We start from the raw sequence: 22,192 nt of genomic DNA, 5'->3' as shown, positions 1-22,192 counted from the left end.
AGAGCCAATCACTGCACACCGTGGCCACGTGCGCACCAGAGCCAATCACTGCAGAGCTCAAGCCCACGACGTACCTGAAGAAACAAGAGGATTTATACCTGCAGCGGCGCGAGCTGGACCGGGATTTTGCTGGCGGTTCGGTCCGTTCTGTTCTGTTCTGTTCTGTGCATCTAAACTGACTGCTGTGGATTAATGAGATTAAACGAGTCCGGACCGAGTCTGTTCGGGTCTGAGGAGATCCGGAGACGCGCGGACAACAAAGTGGAATCGGAATCTGTGGATGTTCGTGTGTAGCTAGCCGCTAGCTAGCCGCTAGCCGCTAGCTACACGGCCCACCTCCCGAGGCGACGGACCGGAGGCATCGGCACGTCCAAAACCGGACCTAGGGTAAATAATGTCCGCCACGCTTTTTCGCGAACATTGCCGTCACGTTTGCTTTGTGTCTGGTGCAGGAAGAAACGGTAAAAACGGGCGTTTGTCACGAAAGTGTCCAAGCAGCAAGTTTGGTTGTTGAGGAACAGGAAGTTGTGGGAGGGACCTAGGCGGATGATTGACATGCAACGACGGTCGGTGTGTAGACAGCGATATTGAGAGTTGAGAGATTTGTGACATTTAGCGTGTTTGGAGTGTGTAGTTAGTGTGTTATGTAGTGTTTGGTGTAGTGTGTTTAGTGTGTAGTGGAGTCGTTTTTTTGTTTAATGAATCAGAATGAGGAGAAGCGGAATGTGCAGCTCTACATTCAGCTTGAAGGAGCTCAGGCAGACCTGAGCATTGCCTGCATTTAAATGTAAATAGTTACATATAACTTTGTACATTTTTTAAATGTATGCACAAATTTAGCAAACAAAAATTTATATTTGCATTATAAGTAAAAAAAAAAATGGTTTGTTAAACATATTTGTGGTTTTCACAGTAAAAAAATCTAACTTTTTCTACTCGGATTTTATGTTTTTTTGTGATTTTAGGTCCATTGTGTTAATACAGTATGTCAAAATGAAAAAAGAACTGTACAGTCACACATGTGAGGTTGTGCTGAAAATAATGACACCAAGTAAATAGCTTTTAAGGTGAAATATAATGGCAAAATCAAAAATAGTCAAAAACAGCCAATTATACCCTAGAATATCGGATGTCACAACAAACCTAAATATCCCTGACGTCCCACCTTCAAACACAGCCTCATTTGGCCATCCATGAAAAAGCTGCTTAACCTCCCACTTTTTTATAGGAATTCACTTTTCTTACGGCCACTGCACTAGTACTATTAAATTGGAAGAGTTCCAAACCCCCAGCCCATGTCAGGTGGATCAGGGACATTATGTTTCATCTTAAGCTGGAGAAGATCAGGTTCTCTCTGAGAGGTAACAAGGATAAATTTAACGAGGTTTGGATGCCCTTTCTGACCTATTTTGATAACATTACTGATGTGACAAACTGGGACTGGTAGAGCATATTTCCGCATATTTAGGTAAAAACTGGTAACTTAAACCATTGCTGTGTGGTTTTTTTTGTTTGTTTGTTTGTTTTTCTTCTTACTTTATTTATTTATTTAATTGATCAATTTATTTTTATTTTTACTATTATTATTATTATTATTATTATTATTATTTGGCTTTTCTTTGTCTCTTGGTCATCAAAAGTATTACTATTATCATTATATTCAGTTACTCCTCTTTAACCTGGGAACATGGGGGGGGTCATTTATTGTGCACACTTACTGAACCTGTGATTTATATGTGTTTAACTAAAAGAAATGGCAATAAACAGATTTATTAAAAAAAAAAAAGACCAAACACTTTATAAAGTTATTGATCACTTCAAGATTTATTTGCAGAAACATGAATCATCATCATGACAGTTATTAAGCACACTCACATCAGGCTGCTGAGCTACACACATCACTCTCTAACACTTTACAGCAGTGTTGTTCTCTGTCACACAAAGCTTTAGTTTCCTCCACAAACATTCAAGCTCAGACTGATCAGAGCAGCAGGTGTGTTCCTCCAGCTCCCCCCACACACAGCTCCTGTCCTGGGCTTCAGCCGGCCCCTCTAGGCCTTACACTGGCTCCTGTGGAGGGACTGGGTCTGGCTGTGGTCATGATGGAGGACCTTGCAGGTGTACAGCTCTCCTTCCATCCAGCGCTCCCGGCTCAGGCTCAGGGTGCTGCTGCTGCTGTAGCGTCCGCTCCTCTCCTCCTCCGAGCTGCTCAGGACCCCCTCTGTCACCTCCGTACCGTCCACCTCCCAGTGCACCGCGGCTCCCTGAGGAGAGTAGCCGGTCAGCAGGCAGGCCAGCGTGGCCGAGCCCCCGGAGAGCTGCTCAGAGGAGGGGGGAAGCAGAGAGACGGAGGGCCTGACCATGGGGCCAGCTGGAGGGGAGAGAGGAGACACACAAGGAGCAGATTAACTTCCAGTGCAGGACAGACAGCTGGACATGAGACACTGATGAGACATGACAGAGGTTAACACTGCTATGGATGAGCTGTGTGCATGATACTGTGATCAGACAGAGGAGAGGAGGTGACACATGGAGGAAATGAGAGTTTAACAAATAAAGCAAAACCGTTTAAGTTTATGTTATTTTGACTTTTAACACAATTGATCTTCTACTGTGACACTCAACATAAATCACTAAGAATAAAACAATGTTATGCCATAGGATTTTGCCATTTGAAAATGTTACTTTTTTTAAGTTATCTAAATCTTCATACCTGCCTTATATTGTTCAACAATAAATAATTCACCCCTTCAAGGACGTTCTTATTTAAAAATGTAACACCTGTATACAGTTAAAGACTTTAACATCTGTCTGTTTCACTTCCTTTTCATTACTTTAGACTAACGAGCTGTGAACACAAACCACATCTTTACTGGATGTTCATAAAAGATACTCACATATCTATTTATAAATGCTACGGCATCAACGTTAGATTTTATTCCACATGATTGTTCAATTTGACAAATAAAAATAAACATTTTTTCTGAGTGAAACGCTACAGCATGAGTTCACTAAACAACACGTTTTATTTTTGAATAAGAAAAGAAAACTACAGGTATTCGTCAAATATAATTACACATCATCTACTATACTGATATGATAATAGAATATTAATCTCTGCACAAACATTTCAAAACTGTGTCATCAGACCAGGTCAATGAATAGCAGAACATATCCACAAAATGTCAATTATTCAGAATAAATGATATTTTTCATCACATTCTGACACAAAACTTTGTCTAATATTTTTAATGTTGCAGAATCTATAAAATCTCTGGTACTTACAGTGAATGATGAGTTTGGTTCCTCCACCAAAAGTCCACCACAGTGATACAAACTCATTAAGTGGCCGTACAAAAACCTCCTGCACTGTGAACAAGCATCTATCCACTGAAAACACTCTCTGATTTTCATATTAACATACAAATATTTATATGTGTTGAATCTACAACGATTGCTCATTGTTATGGATGGAAAATATTCAATGAATATGAACATTTTCATTAATTTTTCTTGACTTTTCTACTTCTAACAGGTAAACGATCACAGTCTACTTGAAGTCCTTTTTTACAATTTTATATCAATTTATACATGTTTAAATTAACATTACACTTTTGTAATTATCATACGTTACTGATAACTCATATTAAACATACATGAAACATATCATTTATCTACTATAAACCCTGTAAGTGAATGAATGGCAGACAAACAGACATATCATACCAACCACAGTGGACACAAACTCATCCTTAAATCCTCGACTGCACTTCTAATATAAATATGTTCCTGTGTTCCATTAAGATCATAGATGGTGTAAATCCAAGCAGTGTTTCTCCTGATGTTGTGTCCCACGTTGCCTTCAGTGTGCTGAGAGCAGAGAAATCATTTCCATAGAGAGGAGGCTTTGCATGGTCAGCTGATCCTCCAGTGAACTGAGAAGGTTTATAGTCCTGTGAGTTCAACACTGCAGGACTCAGATCTGTCAGTCAACACAGCAGAAAGTACAACCAGCATGACTCTCATCACCATCCTCATCTGGACGCTGGCCTGCTGCTATTTTACAGGTTGGTTCACTCAGCAACATTTCACACATGATGTGCTGCCTTTTCTCTCATTGATTTCTGCTGATAAATCAATGATTTGTTTTTGTGTGCAGGATGCAGTGGTCAGGTGACTGTGACTCAGCCTCCAGTAGTGACATTTACTCCAGGATCCACTGTCACTCTCACCTGTAACACCAACCCAGCTGTTTACAGAAACAGCAATGGTGATTATATCTTCTGGTATCAACAGAAATCTGGACAGTCTCAAAAGCTCCTAATAAGATTTGTGAGCACACGTGAATCAGGAACACCAGCTCGGTTTACTGGCAGTGGAAGAAGCTCTTCCTTCACTTTGACCATCAGTGGAGTTCAGACTGAAGATGCAGCAGTTTATTACTGTCAGAGTTACCACAGTGGCCCAGTGTTCACACAGTGATTTGTGGTCGTACAAAAACCTCCCTCAGTCAGACTGCAGAGACTCTGAGCTGTTACAGCAGGAAGCGACTGCAGCTGCTGAAGAGGAAGAGACTCTGACACAGACCACTGAACACAGAGCTGACAGGAACCTCACCAAGCACACACTGAAAGCAATTTGTTTAAGGAGTTTTTTTTAAAATGGAACAAATGTGAATCATGTTTCACATTTTACTTAAACATACTTTTATTTTCATTACATGTTCAAGAGGGAGTCAAATTATAGTTTCTATGTCAACATGTTCATTGTCTACACTAAAATAATGTAATAGTAATAACTGATTACATTAAGCACACTCACATGTAGCTGCTGAGCTAGTGAGGACACATTTTTCTTTAAGATGTTGTTTGTCAGCACTTTACAGACGGGCTGTTCTCTGACTTCATTGAAATTAGTTCTTTCATTCAAAGGCTTTTTGTTAGAATATCAATTTATAAAGAAATATTCAACATTTTCCACAATCACAATCACTGTGTTACCACAAAACAGCACCCCAAACTGAATCACATTCATTTAGTAACTGTCACACAGGACACATAAAAAACCCAATTTTATAAAAATGTGGCTGACATTACAGGAAAATACTTCTTTCATGTCAGGTGCATTTTCAAAATGTCTCACCTTCACTGTGTCTGGTGCATTTTCTGACTGTTCTTTTCACGTTTTTGTCTGAGTCCCTTTCTCCTTTGAATTAAATAATGACATGAATCAACTGTGCCAAATATCAACCCCACAACCACCACAATTTATCAAATGATCAAAAACACCTTGAGCTATGTGTTATGTTTCAGACACATGTATGTGTTCCAACACAGCAGCTCCAAGGATATAAGTGAAAATGATTAAAACATTTAAACACCATATGACTGAAATTAAATGAGATCAACTACTATAATGGAGTCTGGTTCTATAAAAGATTAATACTGAAACAAAGCCAAACATGTCGGAGTGAATGTGCAGTAGACTGATGGTTTTCTTTGGAATTTCAGACAAACATTTTCCGTCCTCACACAACTTCTTGTTTGACTATGAAGGTGGTGTTTTGAATGACGGCCGCGCATCACTGCACATACATCAGTTTAAGATGAACCACTAAGAAAGGTGTGTGCAGTCTCTCTGACAGTGATATTAATCACAATGATGATGTTACTGACTCCTCTGCTGACCACGCTGCTGTTTGGACTTCAAGGTGAATAGTCCAGAGTTTCTTTTATCACCGTTATTGAAATTTGATACACTCTGTGTTTTAATATGTCATGCTTGTAGACAGAATAACACCTCAGAGTTTTATTATTAGTATATTTAAACTTTGTTTTACCTCCAGGCTCAGGCGCCAGTCCATCTGTGACTCAGTCTCCTGCGTCAAAGGCTGTTGCTGTGGGAGAGAAAGTCTCTCTGAGCTGTACAGCCAGTACAGGAGTTGATGATGATCTCAGTTGGTACCTGCAGAAACCTGGACAGCCTCCTAAACCGCTGTTTTACAAAATAACCCTTAAGTCTGGTGCTCCGAGTCATTTCAGCAACACCGGATCTGAACCTGAATTCACTCTGACCATCAGTGGAGTTCAGGCTGGAGATGTTGGAGATTACTACTGTATGGGCGAATACAGGGGCGGAGTGTTCCCACAGTGATTCAGAGCCATACAAAAACCTACTTAAGTTCGACTGAAATGAAACAGCCTGCTGCAGGTGCAGAGGGTTGGTGAAGAGACTGTGATGAGGAGAACTGGTCCAGTGAACACAAGAGTCATCAAGCAGACCCACAATGAACCTAAATAAAACTGAAACTCACTCACAGACATTTTTCCATACACAGAGTTAAGACTTTTCAATGTTATGGAATGAAAATATTGAATGAATAAAAATAATTTCTTTCATTTTTCTTGACTTTTCTACTCCTGACAGAGAAACGATCACAGTCTCCTTGTAACAAAGTCCTTTTTCACAATTTCATATTAATTCATGCATGCTTAAATTAACATAATATTCATATAATATTCATAATTTACTGATAACTCATATTAAACAGAAATTAAATACATTATTTATCTACTTTAAACCCTGTGAGTGAATGAAAGGCAGACAAACAGACATATCATACCAACCACAGTGGACACAAACTCATCCTTAAATCCTCGACTGCACTTCTAATATAAATATGTTCCTCTGTTCCATTAAGATCATAGATGGTGTAAATCCAAGCAGTGTTTCTCCTGATGTTGTGTCCCACGTTGCCTTCAGTGTGCTGAGAGCAGAGAAATCATTTCCATAGAGAGGAGGCTTTGCATGGTCAGCTGATCCTCCAGTGAACTGAGAAGGTTTATAGTCCTGTGAGCTCAACACTGCAGGACTCAGATCTGTCAGTCAACACAGCAGAAAGCACAACCACCATGACTCTCATCACCATCCTCATCTGGACGCTGGCCTGCTGCTATTTTACAGGTTGGTTCACTCAGCAACATTTCAGACATGATGTGCTGCCTTTTCTCTCATTGATTTCTGCTGATAAATCAATGATTTGTTTTTGTGTGCAGGATGCAGCGGTCAGGTGACTGTGACTCAGCCTCCAGTAGTGACATTTACTCCAGGATCCACTGTCACTCTCACCTGTAACACCAACCCAGCTGTTTACAGACACAGCGATGGTGATTGTCTCTTCTGGTATCAACAGAAATCTGGACAGACTCCACAGCTCCTAATAAGATACGTGAGCACACGTGAATCAGGAACACCAGCTCGGTTTAGTGGCAGTGGAAGCAGCTCTCCCTTCACTTTGACCATCAGTGGAGTTCAGACTGAAGATTCAGCAGTTTATTACTGTCAGAGTTACCACAGTCCTTATGTGTTCCCACAGTGATTTGTGGTCGTACAAAAACCTCCCTCAGTCAGACTGCAGAGACTCTGAGCTGTTACAGCAGGAAGCGACTGCAGCTGCTGAAGAGGAAGAGACTCTGACACAGACCACTGAACACAGAGCTGACAGGAACCTCACCAAGCACACAATACTTATTAATATAAATATACGATATATTATACTTTTTATTACATCTTCATTTCATATAATAAATGAACACTGTTATGATAACTAACATCCAACTATGTTCATTTTCAAAATGATGAAATAACCAAAACATGAGAAAAGTGTATCACATGTAAATCCAAATATACAAAACCCTGTTACATATCTTCAAAATTATACATTCCACATTTTCTGAAGTGAACTTATTTGCTTTCTTGCTGACTATATTACTCATATATCAGTCCATTAGCAGTTGTTTAGCTTAGCTTTACATGACAGTTGAAAGTAGAGGGACACTGGTTGCTTGGCTCCAAGTGTTACAAAATCCACATTTACATTGAAATTACCAAAAATATTAAAAACAAAAACCCTGACACAGGAACAGGCAGACAACTCCACAAACATTGAACTGAAAACTGAACTTAAATTGAAAACTAACTGATGGTGTAATGAGGTGCAGGTGGAGAGACAGGTGTAGAAGCTCAGGTGAGGAGACTGAGGGGAGGAAGCAGGAGAACAGGAGAGGAGCTGATTGGCTGGTGAAAACACTGGGAACAGGGCGGGGCGAACAAGGCTGAAGCAGGACAGGTGTGGAGGGAGAAGCAGGCCGGGGAGGAGCACAGGAACACAGGAGGGAAACAAAGTGCAGACAGACCACAAACATCCAGAAAACACAATAAAAACAGGCAGAGATGTCAGAACCACGACAGCTTTAGAGGACTTGATGGTCACATTTACTTGTCTACAGGGACATGTCAGCTGTTTCCACATGTTATCAGTCTCAGCTAAGCTAAAACTCAGTTAAGATAACCTTCCTCTTGCACCATCAATTTCCTGACAGAACAAAGGGGCTCAGACTTTCTCTTGTTGTATTTGAAGAATCATGATATTTTTCAGATGCATCTTGACGTGGAGATACAAATGAGATTCAATGTTTTTCTCACTATAATCTGTGATAGTTGTGTCTCACTGACATAAGATTCACACAACTCTATTTTTCCAACATCAAACAGGATGCTATGCTATCAAAAGTCACAACTAGTTAGCCAGAAGTCTCTACAACAGGATTCAGGGAAATGGTGAAAACATTCAAAATCAGTTAATAATCGTGTCAGTTCACAGTGAGGTCAGTGTTGATGAAGTGTGTCAGCAGGGGGTGATATAGACCTGTCAATGAGGACAAAGTCATGCGAGATCATAAAGATGTGAAATGCAGGATGTTTAAAATGAGGAGACGAAATGTAAAACAGCTCAAAGTCAGAATGTTCTAGATGAACTTTAAACTGTCACATGAGCCTCAAGATGATGAGCTGTCACTCCACCTCACCTCCTCTGTTTCTGTTCCACATGAACAGGTGTGTGTTTGCCTCCTTGAAAGTCATTTGCATGATTTTAATACACCGCTGCAACCAAGAGTTTAAAATCTTATGTCACAGGGAGTCTGAACTGTTTTCATGCACTCACACTGAAAACTGCATCAGGATGAAGTCACCAATAACTCTGATTGTCATGTTGGGTTTTCTGAGTCAGGGTGAGAGAGTTAAAAACTGTTTTGTGCATATCCAGTCAGTTCTCTCCACATTTACCTTTGTGTAACTTTGTCATTTCTCATTTCAGAGTCTTTTGCCAACAACTTTCTGACTCAGGCTGACAAATCCAAGTCTGTTAGTCTTGGAGGGACTGTGACCATCAGCGCCACAGGGAGTTCAGACATTGAAGATGATCTCAGTTGGTACCTTCAGAAACCTGGACAGGCTCCCAAACTTCTTATATATCAGGCATCAACTCTAAACTCTGGAACTGCGGCTCGATTCAGTGGCAGTAAATCTGGTTCTAGCTACACTCTGACCATCAGAGGGGTTCAGGCTGAAGATGTAGGAGATTACTACTGTCTGGGCTTACATACTGATCTCACGTTCACACAGTGATTCAGAGCCGTACAAAAACCTCCTTCAGTTTGACTGAAGTGAAAATGGCCTGCTGCAGGTGCAGAGGGTTGGTGAAGAGACTGTGATGAGAACTGGTCCAGTGAACACAAGAGTCATCAAGCAGAACCACAGTGAATCTAAATAAAACTGAAACTGACTTACAGACGTTTTTCCATACACGATTTAAAATTTCAGTCCTTTTCAGCAAATTCAATATTTTTATGTGTAAACTGATACAGACTAGTTATTGTTTGACATTAACCACTGATATCAAAAAAAGGTTGTCTCTGTTAATAGCTGCATTAAACTGTCTAAAACTAAAACAAAGTCAAAAGCAAGAATGCCATTTTAGGTGTATTAGACTTTATTGTTTTAACTAAAATGATTTCATGTTCAAAATGTGAGATTTCATATTCAGATGTCACAAAGTAAAACCACCACCTGTTCTTTCATGTATAATATAACATCAGTTATGATGCTGAGATGATCAAGAAGATATTTTTCATGATGAATATATGATAAAAGAAAACAAAGACACTGACTCTTTATAATCCACAGTTTTATTACATGATGAGTTAATGTTCAAAGTCTCTCTTTGAGATAAACTAATGATATTCAGCAGAGGTTGAAAAGTAAAGAACATGAAGAAGAATAAGCAGAAGATGAGTATTAGACAGCAACATGCAGACTGAAACACTGAGCAGAGAGCTGTGAAACCTGCAGAAACATGTGAACAGAGGAGATCTGGAGCTTCATCAAGATCTCTATGAAAGCAGCAGCATCATCTCCAGACAGGAAGTGTTGCTGAAGCTCTACTCTGAGCAGCGCTCAGGCTCCAGGCTTTGAGTGACGGGGCTCTGTCCATTCAGACTGGCCTCACAGCTCACTGAGCCCGCCTTCCTCCACTGGTCTGCAGAGAGGCTCAGGGTGCTGCTCCAGCTGTAGCGGCCGTCCGTCCCCAGGACCTCCGGGCTGTGTGACGCCCCTGAGGAGCTGCTGCTGCCCTCCACCTTCCAGCCCAGCCTCCAGGTGAAGGGGAAGCCCCCGCTGGACAGACACACCAGTGTGGCATCTCCCTGCTGCAGCTCCTCTCTGGAGGGGGGGAGGACGGTCAGGGTGGGCCGCACCACACCCACTGGAGGAGAGAGAGAGAGGGGGAAGGAGAGGGAGAGAGAAGACAAAGTCATGAGAGTGAAGGCTTGGTAATAAAGACACATGACAAACTGCTCATTTCTTATTTTTGATCCAATCAAACAGAATAAGTTGTGCTGCTGCTGCTCTCATAAATCACTCAGTATCAGACCATCAGACACACGATTCAAGTGGAAATGCAACTAAAAAGCTTCACTGATGAAGATTATTGACGACATCTTCACGTGTGTTTCATAATGTGTCACAGTGAATAACTCGTCCCTGTGATGATTTTCTTCTGTTCAAACTGACAAGGCTGAAACACTCATGTGAACACAGTTCAAACCTTTGTCATCTGTCTCTTTCACTTCCTTTTAACTACATGTGAAATGAATGAAGCGTGAACACAAAGATAAGCTGCATTTACTGATAAAAAGCTATTTGTGTTCGCCAGGAATGAGTTTTTAAATCCTAAAAACTTTTTCAATGTTAAACATGAATAAATTAAAATAAACTATTGATGCTGTGTTATGAGAATTTTGAGTTTTTCTGAACGAAACATTAATTTTGATTATCTTTAAGCAGAAACCAATTCAAATTAATGATAAAGAAGATTATCAAAAAATATCTGATCAGTTTTCTGTCACTTGAAATTTTACTGAAGACTGAATACATTTTGATTTCAGCAAACTTTTGTCTCAGACTGAGAGATCAGTCTCACTTCAGATAAAAATAAACATTTTCAATAACAAACAAACATTAAACTTGATCAGAATCTTGTTCAATACTTGATAAAAGTCATATTTGCAAAATGTTGTATGAAATAAAAATCTGTGGTACTTACAGTCAACGATGAGTTTGGTTCCTCCACCAAAAGTCCACCACAGTGATACAAACTCATTAAGTGGCCGTACAAAAACCTCCTGCACTGTGAACAAGCATCTATCCATTGAAAACACTCTCTCATTTTATAATAACACAAAAATATTTATATTTGTTGGATCTACAAAGGTTGTTCAATGTTATGGATAGACAATATTGGATATATGAAAATAATTTCATTTATTTTTCTTGACTTTTCTTCTCCTGACAGAGAAACGAGGACAGTCTCCTTGAACCAAAGTCATTTCTTCACAGTTTCTATCAATTTATACGTGCTTACATCAACATGATGGTTTTCTAATAATCATAATTTACTGATAACTCACATTAAACAGAAATGAAACATATTATTTATCTCCAGTAAACCCTGTGAGTGAATGAAAGGCAGACAGACTGACATATCATACCAACCACAGTGGACACAAACTCATCCTTAAATCCTCGACTGCACTTCTAATAGAAATATGTTCCTCTGTTCCATTAAGATCATAGATGGTGTAAATCCAAGCAGTGTTTCTCCTGATGTTGTGTCCCACGTTGCCTTCAGTGTGCTGAGAGCAGAGAAATCATTTCCATAGAGAGGAGGCTTTGCATGGTCAGCTGATCCTCCAGTGAACTGAGAAGGTTTATAGTCCTGTGAGTTCAACACTGCAGGACTCAGATCTGTCAGTCAACACAGCAGAAAGCTCAACACCATGACTCTCATCACCATCCTCATCTGGACGCTGGCCTGCTGCTGTATTACAGGTTGGTTCACTCAGCAACATTTCAGACATGATGTGCTGCCTTTTCTCTCATTGATTTCTTCTGATAAATCAATGATTTGTTTTGTGTGCAGGATGTAGCGGTAAGGTGACTGTGACTCAGCCTCCAGTAGTGACATCTGCTCCAGGATCCACTGTCACTCTCACCTGTAACACCAACCAAGCTGTTTACAGAGACAGTGATGGTGATTGGATTTATTGGTATCAACAGAAATCTGGACAGCCTCCAAAGCTCCTATTATATTATGTGAGCACACGTCAATCAGGAACACCAGCTCGGTTTAGTGGCAGTGGAAGCAGCTCTGCCTTCACTTTGACCATCAGTGGAGTTCAGACTGAAGATGCAGCAGTTTATCACTGTCAGAGTTACCACAGTCCTTATGTGTTCACACAGTGATTTGTGGTCGTACAAAAACCTCCTCAGTCAGACTGCAGAGACTCTGAGCTTTTACAGCAGGAAGCGACTGCAGCTGCTGAAGACGAAGAGACTCTGACACAGACCACTGAACACAGAGCTGACAGGAACCTCACCAAGCACACAATACTTATTAATGTAAATATACGATATATTATACTTTTTATTACATCTTCATTTCATATAAAAAATGAACACTGTTATGATAACTAACATCCAACTATGTTCATTTTCAAAATGATGAAATAACCAAAACATGAGAAAAGTGTATCACATGTAAATCCAAATATACAAACCCTGTTACATATCTTTAAAATTATACATTCCACATTTTCTGAAGTGAACTTATTTGCATTCTTGCTGACTATATTACTCATATATCAGTCCATTAGCAGTTGTTTAGCTTAGCTTTACATGGCAGTTGAAAGTAGAGGGACACTGGTTGCTTGGCTCCAAGTGTTACAAAATCCACATTTACATCGAAATTACCAAAAATATTAAAAACAAAAACCCTGACACAGGAACAGGCAGACACCTCCACAAACACTGAACTGAAAACTGAACTTAAATTGAAAACTAACTGATGGTGTAATGAGGTGCAGGCGGAGAGACAGGTGTAGAAGCTCAGGTGAGGAGACTGAGGGGAGGAAGCAGGAGAACAGGAGAGAAGCTGATTGGCTGGTGACAACACTGGGAACAGGGCGGGGCTAACGAGGCTGAAGCAGGACAGGTGTGGAGGGAGAAGCAGGCCGGGGAGGAGCACAGGAACACAGGAGGGAAACAAAGTGCAGACAGACCACAAACATCCAGAAAACACAACAAAAGCAGGCAGAAATGTCAGAACCACGACAGCTTTAGAGGAGTTGATGGTCACATTTACTTGTCTACAGGGACATGTCAGCTGTTTCCACATGTTATCAGTCTCAGCTAAGCTAAAACTCAATTAAGATAACCTTCCTCTTGCACCATCAATTTCCTGACTGAACAAAGGGGCTCAGACTTTCTCTTGTTGTATTTGAAGAATCATGATATTTTTCAGATGCATCTTGACCTGGAGATACAAATGAGATTCAATGTTTTTCTCACTATAATCTGTTATAGTTGTGTCTCACTGACATAAGATTCACACAACTCTATTTTTCCAACATCAAACAGGATGCTATGCTATCAAAAGTCACAACTAGTTAGCCAGAAGTCTCTACAACAGGATTCAGGGAAATGGTGAAAACATTCAAAATCAGTTAATAATCGTGTCAGTTCACAGTGAGGTCAGTGTTGATGAAGTGTGCCAGCAGGGGGTGATATAGACCTGTTAATGAGGACAAAGTCATGCGAGATCATAAAGATGTGAAATGCAGGATGTTTAAAATGAGGAGACGAAATGTAAAACAGCTCAAAGTCAGAATGTTTTAGATGAACTTTAAACTGTCACATGATCCTCAAGATGATGAGTTGTCACTCCACTTTACCTCCTCTGTTTCTGTTCCACATGAACAGGTGTGTGTTTGCCTCCTTGAAAGTCATTTGCATGATTTTAATGCACCGCTGCAACCAAGAGTTTAAAATCTTATGTCACAGAGAGTCTGAACTGTTTTCATGCACTCACACTGAAAACTGCATCAGGATGATTTCGCCAATAACTCTGATTGTCATGTTGGGTTTTCTGAGTCAGGGTGAGAGAGTTAAAAAATGGTTGGTGCAAATCTAGTCAGTTCTCTCCACATTTACGTTAGTGTAACTATGTCATTTCTCATTTCAGAGTCTTTTGCCAACAACTTTCTGACTCAGGCTGACAAATCCAAGTCTGTTAGTCTTGGAGGGACTGTGACCATCAGCGCCACAGGGAGTTCAGATATTGAAGCTGATCTCAGTTGGTACCTTCAGAAACCTGGACAGGCTCCCAAACTTCTTATATATCTGGTATCAACTTTAAACTCTGGAACTGCGGCTCGATTCAGTGGCAGTAAATCTGGTTCTTGCTACACTCTGACCATCAGAGGGGTTCAGGCTGAAGATGTAGGAGATTACTACTGTCTGGGCTTACATACTGATCTCACGTTCACACAGTGATTCAGAGCCGTACAAAAACCTCATCCAGTTTGACTGAAGTGAAAACGGCCTGCTGCAGGTGCAGAGGGTTGGTGAAGAGACTGTGATGAGGAGAACTGGTCCAGTGAACACAAGAGTCATCAAGCAGAACCACAATGAATCTAAATAAAACTGAAACTGACTTACAGAAGTTTTTCCATACACGGTTTTAAATTTCAATCCTTTTCAGCAAATTCAATACTTTTATCTGGAAACTGATACAGACCAGTTATTGTTTGACTTTAACCACTGATATCAAAAAAGGTACGACTGTGTCTGTAAATAGCTGCACTAAACTGTCTTATACCTGAACAGTCCAAAGCAGGAATGACATTTTCAATTTATCACACTTTATTGTATCAACTAAAATTATTTCATGTTCAAAATATGAGATTTCATATTCAGATGTCACAAAGTAGAGCCTTCTCCTGTTCTTTGATGTAGAATATAACATATGTTATGATGCTGAGATGATTAAGAAGGTATGTTTCATGATGAATATAAAAAAAGAAAAACAAATACATTAACTCTTTATAATCTTTACTTTTATTAGATGATGATTTCATATTCAAAGTCTCGCTTTGAGATAAACTGATGATATTCAGCAGGATTTGAAAAGTAAAGAACATGAAGAAGAATAAGCAGAAGATGAGTATTAGACAGCAACATGCAGACTGAAACACTGAGCAGAGAGCTGTGAAACCTGCAGAAACATGTGAACAGAGGAGATCTGGAGCTTCATCAAGATCTCTATGAAAGCAGCAGCATCAACTCCAGACAGGAAGTGTTGCTGAAGCTCTACTCTGAGCAGCGCTCAGGCTCCAGGCTTTGAGTGACGGGGCTCTGTCCATTCAGACTGGCCTCACAGCTCACTGAGCCCGCCTTCCTCCACTGGTCTGAAGAGAGGCTCAGGGTGCTGCTCCAGCTGTAGCGGCCGTCCGTCCCCAGGACCTCCGGGCTGTGTGACACCCCTGAGGAGCTGCTGCTGCCCCCCACCTTCCAGCCCAGCCTCCAGGTGGAGGGGAAGCCCCCGCTGGACAGACACACCAGTGTGGCACCTCCCTGTTGCAGCTCCTCTCTGGAGGGGGGGAGGACGGTCAGGGTAGGCCGCACCACACCCACTGGAGGAGAGAGAGAGGGGGAGGAGAGGGGGAGAGAAGACAGAGTCATGAGAGTGAAGGCTTGTTAATAAAGACACATGACAAACTGTTCATTTCTTATATTTGATCCAACCAAACAGAATAAGTTGTGCTGCTGCTGCTGCTCTCATAAATCACTCAGTATCAGACCATCAGACACACGATTCAAGTGGAAATGCAACTGAAAAGCTTCACTGATGAAGATTATTGACGACATCTTCACATGTGTTTCAATATGTGTGACAGTGAATAACTCGTCCCTGTGATGATTTTCTTCTGTTCAAACTGACAGAGCTGAAACACTCATGTGAAAACAGTTCAAACCTTTGTCATCTGTCTCTTTCACTTCCTTTTAACCAAATGTGAAATGAATGAAGCATGAACACAAAGATAAGCTGCATTTACTGATGAAATACTATTTATGTTTAAAATCAACTTTTTACATCTAAAAACTGTTTACATTTTCAGAATAAAAATACTGAAATTAATTTAAGCCATTGAAGTTGTGTGTTTTGAGCCTTAGAGGTTTTACTGTGAGGTTAATATTAAACATTTTAAAGACCAATTAAAAGCTATCATAAAGAACAGAAAATTAAAATAGATGAGATATTCTTTGCATCTTGAAATGAAATGATGCGCAATTACAAAAATATATAGATCTCTGCCGACTTTCCACTCAGATTGTGATCAACTTCATGTAATGATTATTGTCAACAACATACAACACGAAACTTCATCAGAATCTCAATAAATACTTGATAAAAGTTATATTTACTATATGTTGTGTAAAATAGAAATCTCTGGTACTTACAGTCAACGATGAGTTTGGTTCCTCCACCAAAAGTGTACCACAGTGATACAAACTGATTAAGTGGCCATACAAAAACCTCCTGCACTGTGAACAAGCATCGATCCACTGAAAACACTCTCTGCTTTTAATAATGACACAGAAATAATTATATTTTTTGGATGTACAAAGATTGTTCAATGTTATGGAATGAAAATATTGAATAAATAAGAATGATTTTTTTCATTTTTCTTTACTTTTCTACTCCTGACAGAGAAACAATCATGGTCTCCTTGTAACAAAGTCATTTTTTCACAATTTTATATAAATTTATGCGTGTTGAAATCAATATGATGCTTTTCTAATAAGCATAATTTACTGATAACTCATATTGAACAGACATTGAATACACTTTTTATCTACAGTAAACAGTAAACAAACAGACATATCATACCAACCACAGTGGATACAAACTCATCCTTAAATCCTCCACTGCACTTCTAATATAAATATGTTCCTGTGTTCCATTAAGATCATAGATGGTGTAAATCCAAGCAGTGTTTCTCCTGATGTTGTGTCCCACGTTGCCTTCAGTGTGCTAAGAGCAGAGAAGTCATTTCCATAGAGAGGAGGCTTTGCATGGTCAGCTGATCCTCCAGTGAACTGAGAAGGTTTATAGTCCTGTGAGTTCAACACTGCAGGACTCAGATCTGTCAGTCAACACAGCAGAAAGCACAACCACCATGACTCTCATCACCATCCTCATCTGGACGCTGGCCTGCTGCTGTTTTACAGGTTGGTTCACTCAGCAACATTTCAGACATGATGTGCTGCCTTTTCTCTCATTGATTTCTGCTGATAAATCAATGATTTGTTTTTGTGTGCAGGATGCAGCGGTCAGGTGACTGTGACTCAGCCTCCAGTAGTGACATTTACTCCAGGATCCACTGTCACTCTCACCTGTAACTCCAACCCAGCTGTTCACAGATACGATGATGGTGATGATGCTATGTTCTGGTATCAACAGAAATCTGGACAGCCTCCAAAGCTCTTAATAAAATATGCCAAAACGCTTGTATCAGGAACACCAGCTCGGTTTAGTGGCAGTGGAAGAAGCTCTGCCTTCACTTTGACCATCAGTGGAGTTCAGACTGAAGATGCAGCAGTTTATTACTGTAAGAGTTACCACAGTGGTGGAGTGTTCACACAGTGATTTTTCGTCATACAAAAACCTCCCTCAGTCAGACTGCAGAGACTCTAAGCTGTTACAGCAGGAAGAGACTGCAGCTGCTGAAGAGGAAGAGACTCTGACACAGACCACTGAACACAGAACTGACAGGAACCTCACCAAGCACACAAAACACATTCACACTCATAGATTAATCAGAAATAGTCTTGAACATTTAATGATCAGAATCATCTTCAGATCAATTGTCTCTCAGAAATAGAGAAAATATTCCCATATCACATATTTACAAAAAAGATTGTTTATGATAAAAACACATTCTTTACTTTCCTATATCACAAATTAACTACTAACTTAATGATGAATGAAAAAAAGAATTTCCATTAATGTTGACGAGATAAATGCACAGTGTCAGTATAAGTTGAAGAAAATCATTTAATTTCTGACGACTCTTAATAAAAGACCAAACTCTTCATGAAGTTTTTTTCATCAGTTGAAGCTTTATTAGCAGAAACATGAATCATCATCATGACAGTTTTTAAGCACACTCACATCAAGCTGCTGAGCTACACACATCACTCTCTAAGTTGTTGCTGTCCAACACTTTACAGCAGTGTTGTTCTCTGTCACAAAGCTTTAGTTTCCTCTACAGACATTCAAACTCAGGTTGATCAGAGCAGCAGGTGTGTTCCTCCTGCTCCCCCCACACACAGCTCCTGTCCTGGGCTTCAGCCGGCCCCTCTAGGCCTTACACTGGCTCATGTGGAGGGACTGGGTCTGGCTGTGGTCATGATGGAGGACCTTGCAGGTGTACAGCTCTCCTTCCATCCAGCGCTCCCGGCTCAGGCTCAGGGTGCTGCTGCTGCTGTAGCGTCCGCTCCTCTCCTCCTCCGAGCTGCTCAGGACCCCCTCTGTCACCTCCGTACCGTCCACCTCCCAGCGCACCGCGGCTTCCTGAGGAGAGTAGCCGGTCAGCAGGCAGGCCAGCGTGGCCGAGCCCCCGGAGAGCTGCTCAGAGGAGGGGGGAAGCAGAGAGACGGAGGGCCTGACCATGGGGCCAGCTGGAGGGGAGAGAGGAGACACACAAGGAGCAGATTAACTTCCAGTGCAGGACAGACAGCTGGACATGAGACACTGATGAGACATGACAGAGGTTAACACTGCTGTGGATGAGCTGTGTGCATGATACTGTGATCAGACAGAGGAGAGGAGGTGACAAACACAAGAAATTAGGCGTTAACATGGAAAGCAAAACAGTTAGAGTTTAAGTTATTTTGACATTTAGAATAATTCATCATCTACTGTGACACTCAACATAAATCACTAAGAATAAGACAATAATATACCACATGACTTTGCCATTTGAAAATGTTACTTTTTGTTAATTAAATTAAATCTTCATACCTGCTTGATATTGTTCAACAATAAATAATTCACTCCTTCAAGGACTTTCTTATTTAAAAAATGTAACATGTGTATACAGTTAAAGACTTTAACATCTGCCTGTTTCACTTCCTTTTCATTACTTTAAACTAACGATCTGTGAACACAAACCACATCTTTACTGGATATTCACATTCTTACTTATTTATATATAAATACTACGCCATCAACATTAGAATTTCTTCCAAATGATTGTTCAATTTTACAAATAAAAAATAAAGAACATATTTTTTCTGAGTCAAATGTTATAGCCAAAGTTTACTAAAAAACACAGGTTTTTCTTTTTTTTAAATAAGGACAGAAAACTACAGGTATTTGTGAAGTATGATACCACATTATCTATAATATTGAAAGAATATTAATCTCTGCACAAACATTTCAAAACTGTGTTATCACACCAGCTCATGAATTGCAAAACATATCCACACAATGTAAAATATTTAGAATAAATTCTTGTTTCATCACATTCTGACAAAAACGTTGTCTAATATTTTTAGTGTTGCAGAAATTATAAAATCTCTGGTACTTACAGTGAATGATGAGTTTGGTTCCTCCACCAAAAGTGACCCACAGTGATACAAACTCATTAAGTGGCCGTACAAAAACCTCCTGCACTGTGAACAAGCATCTATCCACTGAAAACACTCTGTGATTTTGATAAAAACATGGAAATATTCATATTTGTTACATCTACAAAGATTGTCCAATGTTATGGATGGAAAATATTCAATGAATATGAACATTTTCATTCATTTTTCTTGACTTTTCAACTCCTAACAGGGAAATGATGACAGTCTCCTTTAAACAAGTCATTTTTAACAATTTGACGTAAATGTATAGATGCTTAAATCAACATGATCCTTTTCTAATTGTCATAATTTACTGATAACTCATATTAAAAAGAAATTGAATATATTATTTATCTACTTTTAACCCTGTGAGTAAATGAAAGGCGGACAAACAGACATATCATACCAACCACAGTGGACACAAACTCATCCTTAAATCCTCGACTGCACTTCTATTATGACTATGTTCCTGTGTTCCATTAAGATCATAGATGGTGTAAATCCAAGCAGTGTATCTCCTGATGTTGTGTACCATGTTGCCTTCAGTGTGCTGAGAGCAGAGAAATCATTTCCATAGAGAGGAGGCTTTGCATGGTCAGCTGATCCTCCAGTGAACTGAGAAGGTTTATAGTCCTGTGAGTTCAACACTGCAGGACTCAGATCTGTCAGTCAACACAGCAGAAAGCACAACCATCATGACTCTCATCACCATCCTCATCTGGACGCTGGCCTGCTGCTGTTTTACAGGTCAGGATTTTTTTGACTGAGCTTAAACAATTTTCATACTGTGTGTAATAGCTGGATATAACATTTACTTGCTCTAATCTAAGTGGTGTGTTTTTTCTCTGTTCCCAGGATGCAGCAGTCAGCTAACTGTAACTCAGCCTTCTGTGGTCACATCTTCTCCAGGATCCACTGTCAGTCTCACCTGTAACACCAGCCCAAAGGTTAAGACATGGACAGATGGAACCAATAGAGTGCACTGGTATCACCAGAAATCAGGACAAGTTCCCAAGTTAGTCATGAAAAATGCTAAAAATCCTACAAGTGAGTTTTCTTCTCGATTCTCTGGCCGAGGAGATGGAGATAACTCTCATTTGACCATCATTGGAGTCGAGGCAGGAGATGCAGCCATTTATTACTGTCAGAGATACGATGAATTAAACAATGAGTGGGTGACCACACAGTGATTTGCCGTCATACAAAAACCTCCCTCAGAGAAAGAGACTCTGTCACAGACCACTGAACACAGAGCTGACAGGAACCTCACCAAGCACACACTATAGATTCACACTAATATACTGGCATAGCATGTATTTCTTTCATTATTTCAATAAGTGTTCAACTAACATTGTCATGATAACCAGCATCCCACAGGAAGCAATACCAACTGAAGCTATGAAAAACCTGTTCTTAATTCCTCCCATGCGATGTTGTGTTCTTATCGTCCCTTTAATGCAAAATCACAATAGAATTGAAACGAAACATATGAAATACAATGAAAATAAAACAAAACAAATACAATGTAGTTAAACAATTCAAATAAGAGGTGTCCTGATATCGGAAGGTTGCTGGTTCGATTCCCCTGGTCTGCGTGTCAAAGTGTCCTTGGGAAAGATCCTGAACCCCAAACTGCTCCTGATGTGCTGGTGGGCACCTTGCATGGCAGCCAGTGCCATCAGTGTATGAATGAATTACTACTAAGTTGCTCTGGACAAGTGTAAATGTAATAGACTTGGGTGCCCTCAGCTCCTCTGGCTCCACCAGGCTACACAAACAATCATTTCAAGCGATGTCAGCACAATAAATACTTTTATCACCATCATTAGATGCAACAAATTGTGAAATCAATCGTTAAAGATTGTTGGAACCACAGATTAGGTACAATCATGGATATTGCCCTGAACCAGTGTTGGGGAGTAACGAATTACATGTAACGACGTTACGTAATTTAATTACAAAATGTACGTAATTGTAATCCGTTACATTACTGGGAGAAAATAGGCTATGTAATTAAATTACAGTTGCTTTTGGATATTTCAATGATTACGACTTAAGTTACATTTGAAAAATCGCCGCCAACGCTCGGATTTATTAAATAGTTTTTCGCCCCCTTGGATTCATGTTTGTTTTTAGTTTTTTTCATATCAACATCCTCCTTCCAAAACTGACGCTTATGATTGGCTCTCTCTGGTCATGTGCCATTCGACTCAACCGACAAACCGTACGGCGGCAGTCAGACTCAGCAGCAACAGTGTCGGCGGCGCACAAGATGTTCCTGGGCTGGAAATACAGAAAACACTTAATACAGACAGAAGCC

General features: G+C 40.1%; 9 gene segments (V, D, J or C); 5 read left to right on the top strand and 4 right to left on the bottom strand.

Annotated features, from left to right (window-relative positions):
- Positions 1–1,805: 1,805 nt before the first annotated feature.
- On the bottom strand, positions 1,806–3,415 carry LOC115566068 (Ig kappa chain C region, B allele-like; the record flags this gene model as incomplete). The annotated part of the segment is given in 2 exon segments: positions 1,806–2,371; positions 3,286–3,415. Coding segments are annotated over 2 exon segments (450 nt in total), but the record flags the coding sequence as incomplete, so codon positions are not given.
- Positions 3,416–6,876: 3,461 nt separating this feature from the next.
- LOC115566381 (immunoglobulin kappa variable 3-15-like) lies at positions 6,877–7,519 on the top strand. The segment is given in 2 exon segments: positions 6,877–6,963; positions 7,056–7,519. Coding segments are annotated over 2 exon segments (375 nt in total).
- Positions 7,520–9,005: 1,486 nt separating this feature from the next.
- LOC115566382 (Ig kappa chain V region 3547-like) lies at positions 9,006–9,548 on the top strand. The segment is given in 2 exon segments: positions 9,006–9,071; positions 9,158–9,548. Coding segments are annotated over 2 exon segments (360 nt in total).
- Positions 9,549–10,010: 462 nt separating this feature from the next.
- Positions 10,011–11,882, bottom strand: LOC115566378 (Ig lambda chain C region-like). The segment is given in 2 exon segments: positions 10,011–10,603; positions 11,444–11,882. Coding segments are annotated over 2 exon segments (429 nt in total).
- Positions 11,883–11,981: 99 nt separating this feature from the next.
- LOC115566380 (Ig kappa chain V region 3381-like) lies at positions 11,982–12,642 on the top strand. The segment is given in 2 exon segments: positions 11,982–12,228; positions 12,320–12,642. Coding segments are annotated over 2 exon segments (375 nt in total).
- Positions 12,643–15,278: 2,636 nt separating this feature from the next.
- LOC115566384 (Ig lambda-3 chain C region-like) lies at positions 15,279–16,822 on the bottom strand (the record flags this gene model as incomplete). The annotated part of the segment is given in 2 exon segments: positions 15,279–15,869; positions 16,699–16,822. Coding segments are annotated over 2 exon segments (447 nt in total), but the record flags the coding sequence as incomplete, so codon positions are not given.
- A 467-nt stretch (positions 16,823–17,289) lies between these two features.
- On the top strand, positions 17,290–17,887 carry LOC115566067 (Ig kappa chain V region 3381-like). The segment is given in 2 exon segments: positions 17,290–17,469; positions 17,562–17,887. Coding segments are annotated over 2 exon segments (378 nt in total).
- A 450-nt stretch (positions 17,888–18,337) lies between these two features.
- LOC115566383 (Ig kappa chain C region, B allele-like) lies at positions 18,338–19,963 on the bottom strand (the record flags this gene model as incomplete). The annotated part of the segment is given in 2 exon segments: positions 18,338–18,921; positions 19,834–19,963. Coding segments are annotated over 2 exon segments (450 nt in total), but the record flags the coding sequence as incomplete, so codon positions are not given.
- A 453-nt stretch (positions 19,964–20,416) lies between these two features.
- Positions 20,417–21,080, top strand: LOC115566379 (Ig kappa chain V region 120-like). The segment is given in 2 exon segments: positions 20,417–20,619; positions 20,728–21,080. Coding segments are annotated over 2 exon segments (387 nt in total).
- The last annotated feature ends 1,112 nt before the right edge of the window (positions 21,081–22,192 follow it).

This window comes from Sparus aurata, chromosome 16 (genome assembly GCF_900880675.1).
Source record: "Sparus aurata chromosome 16, fSpaAur1.1, whole genome shotgun sequence".
NCBI lineage: Eukaryota > Metazoa > Chordata > Actinopteri > Spariformes > Sparidae > Sparus > Sparus aurata.
This window is presented reverse-complemented; position numbering and strand designations above follow the sequence as displayed.